General features: G+C 37.8%; 1 protein-coding gene across 1 annotated transcript; it reads left to right on the top strand.

Annotated features, from left to right (window-relative positions):
- The first annotated feature begins 2,495 nt into the window (after positions 1-2,495).
- On the top strand, positions 2,496-3,458 carry LOC138821352 (olfactory receptor 8C8-like). Its single transcript, XM_070013516.1, has one exon. The coding sequence runs from the start codon at positions 2,526-2,528 to the stop codon at positions 3,456-3,458; it is 933 nt and encodes a 310-aa protein (XP_069869617.1). The 5' UTR covers positions 2,496-2,525.
- The last annotated feature ends 4,056 nt before the right edge of the window (positions 3,459-7,514 follow it).

The following is a 7,514-nucleotide window of genomic DNA, read 5'->3' as shown; positions in this document are numbered from 1 at the left end:
AGACATATCAGCTGGGACTTAAGAGTGAGGGAGGGAGAGAGGAGGAGGTGACAATGGTGCATTAGTTGTCTGGGTGGTGATAAAAGTAGAAGGAAATGAGATGAGAAGAGAGGCACAGGGAATCAGAAGAAAAGCTGACCTTCCCTTATGTCCACTAAGCTTTGAACACAAAGTACGTATGGCGAGGAGCGATCTATGAGGCTGATATACCAGAAGTCCATGTAGTCCAGAAACCAGAGACTGACAAACACGAATGATTTTTCCACTGAAAGGTAGGGAAGGTGTACTATTACTCTTTATCATCATAAGATTCCTTGCTAAGACTCTTATAACAAAATGCAGATTAATAAGAATAAAAATTAAGAGATACAGTTACTCAAAACATTTTCATAACACTGGATGACAAAAACAAAAACCAAGGTAGAACTATTTTATGGTAAGTTTTAATGAAAAATAAATATAGAAATAATATTGGACAAGAAGATATCATATAATATACTAGACTGAAAGGAAAAATGTATCAAGGGGCTTCTCCTTAGTAGAGATCAAGATATTAGGATCTTAGTTGATCTTAGGGTCCGCTGTCATACAGGGAAGATCAGAGATTCTGTTATGTGCATAGCGTATGCAGAGAAGTGGAATGAAGTTTACAAAATCAATAGGTTTCATGACTGGTTTAGGGGAGAGTGCTTCTAGTTTCTATGACCTTCCATAAAGAATTCTTAGCTCGGGGCTGGGAAGGTGGCTCAGTGGTAGAGCGCTTGCCTTGCATGCTCGAGGCCCTGGGTTCGATTCCTCAGCACCACATAAGCAAAAAAGAAAAAAGCCGGAAGTGGCGCTGTGGCTCATAGTGGTAGAGCGCTAGCCTTGAGCTGAAGAGCTGAGGGACAGCGCCCAGGCCCAGAGTTCAGGCCCCACGACCGGACCCAAAAAAAAAAAAAAAAAAAAAAAAAAAAAAAAAAAAGAATTCTTAGCTCCTATGACCTGCCTTTGGGATTTAAGGAGAGAACTACTATTGACATTTAGATGAAAGAACGCAGCATGCTAACCATCATACATTGGCATATCACCCCAGGATCACACCAAAATCTACAATATCTGGAAAAAAACTTATGATGGTCCAAACTAGCAGGGTAACTAGCAGAGTAACAGGATAGTATCATTACCTGATGAGTAGAGTCTAGGGGTACTGTGCATTCTATTCTAAACAGACTATACATAATAAAACTCATTCATATGCCAGTAGTGCTGAGGTTGAGAAATGCTGTGTAGAACACGGTGAGATGTGCAACTTATTAACACCTGTCATCTATGTTCAGTGCAGCTCAGTTCTAATATTTTATGGGTCATTTATGGGTCATTAATTTTTTTTTACCACAACTCTGTCAGAATTTCATGGCTCTCAATTTACTGATCATACACACTTACATGTTCATAAAAGTATAAATAAATAATAGTTAGAAAAGTCATATTTCTTCTGAAGAGTTATATAGTCCGGAAGTCCAAAAGTCTGGATTTAAACTCAGAATGACTTGAGGGTCTCTTCCTATTCTTTCATGTTATAACATCATTTTCTCAGTGTTAAACCATGATAAAATATTTCACAATGTAATCCCAGAAACTTACTGAAGGAATTTACTAGAAAGGGCAACTGATTGTGTTCATGGACTTCCCCTTTGTAGAACTAAGGCATGAAGAGTAGAGTGACTGGAACCACACCTACCTGTCTTGGTAACAATACATCCCCTGTGAGAAACTATAAATTGAGTAGACAACTTCAATTCTCCAATGGTCCAATGTTAAGTGTATGGCATAGAATGTAAACATGCAGTCAGTAATTTCTAGACTCAAGGGGCTCAGTAACCTCAGAGGAAATCATCAAAGAGAATAATTTTTTGTGCTTCTCATAATAAATTATCCCAGAAGTATGAGGCATAAAAGAAACTCTCATATAAGTGAGGTAATAGTCTAGAGATTCATATATGTTTTCTTCTTCTTCTTCATGCTATTTTTCTTCGTACTCGGAAAAAAGTTCTGAAGAAATCATTAAGTAGAAATTATGGCACATTACTGAGGGCTCACTTCTAGCAGATGACTGTCACCTGATACAATCACCTGGAACTCAGATGCCAATGAAAAGCAGGAAGGAAAGTCATTTGCAGTCCATCCACCAAGAAAATAATGGTGAACATTTGAATCAGCTTTGTCTCAATAATTTCCTATCAACTCAAAGTTATATTTAAATTTGGAGTTCAAAGAGAATGCCATTACTTATTGCTCTTTTCAGCTGTAATCACTGCATAGTGAAGCAAAGGAAGGAAATAATATCTAAACATATCAAAGGTCCGATCTCCATCTAATGACCAGAGACACACATCAGTGGGTGGGAGAGGAAGGAAATGGAGCTTTTTCAGCAATCAGTACAGAAAGTCTGATCCTTTAGATGTCTTGCTGACTATCTTTGGACAACCCTGAGTCTGGACACCTGAATCTGTACACCTGTGAGGCATCTCCCTGTGAAGAAGATGGCTATGGAAAATGACTCTTCAGTGACAGAGTTTGTTCTTATGGGATTGACAGACCAACCTGAGCTTCAAATGCCCCTCTTTGTCCTGTTTCTAGTAAACCATATAATCACTGTGGTGGGAAATTTGAGCTTAATGAACCTAATTTGCATTAACTCACACCTTCACACCCCCATGTACTTCTTTCTCTTTAATCTGTCATTCATTGATTTCTGCTATTCCCTTGTGTTTACTCCTAAAATGCTGGTTGGCTTTGTGTCGGAGAGGAACATCATCTCCTATGCTGGATGCATAACTCAGCTATTTTTCTTCTGCTTTTTTGTCAACTCTGAGTCCTACGTGCTGACAGCCATGGCTTATGATCGTTACATGGCCATCTGTCAGCCTCTGCAGTACACGGTCATCATGTCCCCTAGGACCTGTTCTCTGCTGATATTTGGCACATACTTCATGGGGTTTGCTTCAGCCATGCTCCACACAGGGTGTATGATCAGGCTCAGCTTTTGTGATTTCAACGTCATCAATCACTACATGTGTGACATCTTCCCTCTCCTCCGGCTCTCCTGCAGCAGCACCTTTGCCAATGAGCTTGTAAGTTCTGTCGTGATAGGCACAGCTATTATGCTTTGCAGCCTCATTATCTTAATTTCATATGGCTTTATTCTTTTTAATGTCATTCATATGTCATCAGGTAAGGGCTGGTCCAAAGCCATGAGTACTTGTGGTTCTCACATAATCACTGTTGGCTTATTTTATGGATTTGGGATACTTGCTTATGTCAAACCAAAATCGAATGAATCTGTGGGCCAGGGCAAGTTTTTCTCAGTATTTTATACTCTTGTGGTACCCATGATAAATCCCCTCATTTATAGCCTCAGGAACAAGGATGTCAAACTTGCTCTGAAGAGAACCTTAAAGAGAATCACAAAGTAAGGGAACCATTGGGCTGCCTTATTCCTTTCACTAATGTTCTGCCTTCATCTCTCTTTCTGCCTGTGCTCATTATTTTTCTGCTTTTGTTCTTCTCTTCATCTTTCTTTCTATCCCTGGGAAACATTTATAATACAAGGTTTCTTCTTTTCTCAAACTATCCTGTAATTTTGTAGGCTTCTTTTGATGTCGAAATTGAACATCAGTTCCCAGGTAACTTCTACCTGCTTTTTATTCCCTATAGAAGATAGAGATCATTTACTGGTAATTATTTCCTGTATAACAATAACACTGCCTATTATTTTTTCTTATGTATGCAACAGGAATGTCAAGGGGTTGAGTATTTTTGATCATTTCCTTTATTTCTTCCATTGCTGAGGCAATTTTTAAAGTTATTGCTGTTTCAACAGCTTGATTGCTCATCACTGCATTAAATTGGAAAGGATGATTTCAAAACTGTAATATGACAAAGTAGAATTTTTAGAGGAATCTGTTTGTAATTGTTGTTTGGTTTGTGTTTTTAATTTTTCATTTGTAGTAGATCTGGGTACTCGAATTCCTGTTCTAGTCTTCTGGATGTATGAAAACAGATCACATATGCCACTCAGCCTATCTTTTCAAATATTATTTTCAGTCACAAAAACACGTTATACTGGTTATTTGATCATAAATAGTACTAAGGCTTTGGTAATTTTTGTCCATATATCTGTGAATTGTATCAGTGTGTAAAATTTACAAAGTGGTATCCTTAACTATAGATCAAAATGTTATATATGTAATATCAATATTCTGTCTCTTCAGTTGCATAGTAGGTATTTTGAAAATAAAAGTTTATTTTCTGACATCCCCTTAAGGTTCCTCTGTACATCACTTTTACAATAATAGTAATTTTTAATTTTTTATTATCTTTAAATGGTTGTACAAAGAAGTTCCCATTTTATAAAACGGTATATGAACACAAGGTATCTGACAACATTGTCACCCATCGCTCCTAACCAACCCCGTCTCTTGCTTTTTTTTTTTAATTGAGATTAGGTGATTTAATAAATTTCACATATTTCACAGTATTGTGGAATAATGATACTTAGAAAGTCACCAACACAGTTTAACCTTCACAATGCACATTGTCATTATCATGGTCTATAAAATTTGTGAATTCTATGAGCTTTGACAATACAATTCTTTCTTCCACATCAGGTGATATGTACATTTCTTTCCTTTTGCTTAGTGTAAGCTGTTCCCTTTTTCCCTCTCATTCCTCCCTTCCCATCACTGTCTTTAGGTTGCTTAGTTCATTTTCATCTATGTCCAGCACAGCTGATATGCCGCTCTGCTGTATTACAATAACAGTAATTTAAAAAAAAAAAGCTTATTGTCTCTCTTTAAAATCTCTAAGGTCTGAGGATGTAGCTCAATACTAGAGCACATTCCTAGCATGTTCAAAGTCCTTGGCTAAATCCTCATTATTCTATAAAATAGGTTATAAAGAAAATGATAATATGTGGTATGAATCATGACTAATTTGTACACATTGCATCAATATATAAAATTTAATTTTCCTCATGTTTATCTTAGAAGAATAATTTGACTTGGTCTTTAAAAACATGATATACATTTTTAAAACAAATTCTGTTGTATGTAGGTCTCCCATCCTGTTCTCTGAGTGAGGAAATATTTATGTCATTTGCTTCAGGACACAGAACTAATTATATGCATTCTATTTGGGGTAGTTATTGTGCATCCTTTGAAGAAAAGAAAGGAAAGAAAGAATTCTGAAGGAAATAAGAAAACTGTAAGAGAGATATTCAGAAATAGTTCAAAAGTTGGAATTATATAGAAATGACAGCACTAGCCAAGATACCTTTACCACAGAGATATTTAAAGTAAGAGAGTAATTTTAAGTAATCCTCAAAGAAATTTTAGGCTGGAGGATAGAGGAAAGGAAAACAGAGGGGCATTGTAACTTCAATAAGGCTTATCTAAATCAGCAAAGTAAAAGAAAAAATAAAATCGGTTCTGCATTTTCCTGTATGTTAAAGATTAGGCATCAACTTGACATCTATTCTATACATTCTACTTTTGAAAGTAAGCCTTCCCTTTATTCCTGTCCTCCTCTCTCAAATATTTGTCATTTTCACTTTGTTTCATAATTGTTGTTTGTAGCCAATGTGACTCAAGGTAAGTGTTTCATGATTTCTTCTATCCAAATCTTCATCAGAAAATACCCTGACTCCTCTAGGGATGATGAACTCTTATCTACTCATGCTACTAGTAGCTAGATAATTTGTTCTAAGATTGGCCCTTTACTTTTACCTAGTAACTGTTACAGAGAAATAAAGCCTTTAAGAGATTTCTTAGTCTCAAACAGTTGATTTAACCAAGTCTTTAGTCCCCAAATTATAAAATGCTGAAGACCCTGCACAAGTCAGATTTTAAAGTAAATACACCACCACTCTTTATGGTGACATACAATTAGGTGTCCCATCTTGATATGTTTGTAATAGTCAACGTTTCTCTGGGATGGTGAGATGGAATCGTTTAGTTCAAAGATTCTGAATATACATCTCCCTCCCTCCCTCCCTCCCTCCCTCCCTCCCTCCCTCCCTTCCTCCCTTCCTCCCTTCCTTCCTCTCTTCCTTCCTTCCTTCCTTCCTTCCTTCCTTCCTTCCTTCCTTCCTTCCTTCCTTCCTTCCTTCCTTCCTTCCTTCCTTCCTTCCTTCTTATTTTTTGTCAGTCATGGGGTTTGAATTCAGGGACTGAGCACTCTCCTTGACTTCTTTTGCTCAAGGCTAGCACTCTACCACTTTGAAGCACAGCACCACTTCCTGTTTTCTGGTGGTTAACTGGATATGAGTCTCACAGACTTTCCTGCCTGGGCTGGCTTTGAACCCCAATCTTCAGATCTCAGCCTCCCTGAGTAGCTAGGATTACAGGCATGAGCCACCAGCATCTGACTCAGTATTTCTTTAGTAGCCTACACTTATTAGATATTATATACCATCTGGAGTAGCTACAAAGGGTTATTCATAATAAATGTGAGAAGATTTTGCTCTAGAAAATGTTCTAATGATGTACATTATACATCTCTGTTGACACATTGTAACCAGAGAACAATATTTCATTATCATCATAATATTTTTTATTTTTATTCTTGGAATTGAGCCTAGGACTTTGCCCATGCATATGAATATGATGATGCATATGATGCATATGAATAAAGATGAAGACAAGGCTGGGCACCAGTGGCTCATGCTTGTAATCTTAGCTACTCAGGAGGCTGAGATCTGAGGATTGCTGTTCAAAGCCAGTCGCAGCAGGAAAGTCTATGAAACTCATCTCCAATACACCACCAGAAAACCGGAAGTGGCGCTGTGGCTCAAGTGGTAGAGTGCCTGCCTTGAGCTGAAGAGTGCAGGGATAGTGCCCAGGCCCAGAGTTCAAGCCCCACGAGTGACAAAAGAAAAAAAAAAGAAAAACAAGATGAAGACAGAGTTTTCTAACACTGTCATGGACAACTGAATGGCAATGTGTCACAGGGAACATATGACAAGCATGAATGGATACAGTTGAAATCTGAATTGGTTGCTCTGAGGAATCTGTGCTTAGGAATAGGTCTGGAGAGGTCAACAGTGAGGAAGAGCAATTTGACAGCATCACCTGAGAAAGGAAGTACAATGCGACAGCCTACCCTGAGAAAAGATGATCCCTGAGGGGAAGGAGAAAGCTTTGAGTCAATCCCCAATTGACACATGAAATCTATGACAAAAGAAGACCCTGAGGAGATTCATAATATAAAACTCACAAAGTGGAAGAACGGCAAGGTTTCTTTTTAAAAACAATTTACCAGAATAGGGAGAAATAGAGAAGGGAAGGTGAACGCCCCTTGACAAGCAAGTGGTGGGGCAAATCAGCCTTGTCCTTGTTCCGGGTGAGGTGGGGAATCTAGTTTAAACTTTTCTTAGAAAAGTGGTCATATCGGTCAGAAACATTTCATCATTTTGTGAAATTCCCGTTTTGATGTTAAAAGGCAACCATAAAGACAGTGAGTTGAGAGTCACT

Source organism: Dipodomys merriami, unplaced genomic scaffold (assembly GCF_024711535.1).
Source record: "Dipodomys merriami isolate MVZ:Mamm:240054 unplaced genomic scaffold, mDipMer1.0.p SCAF_91, whole genome shotgun sequence".
NCBI lineage: Eukaryota > Metazoa > Chordata > Mammalia > Rodentia > Heteromyidae > Dipodomys > Dipodomys merriami.
This window is presented reverse-complemented; position numbering and strand designations above follow the sequence as displayed.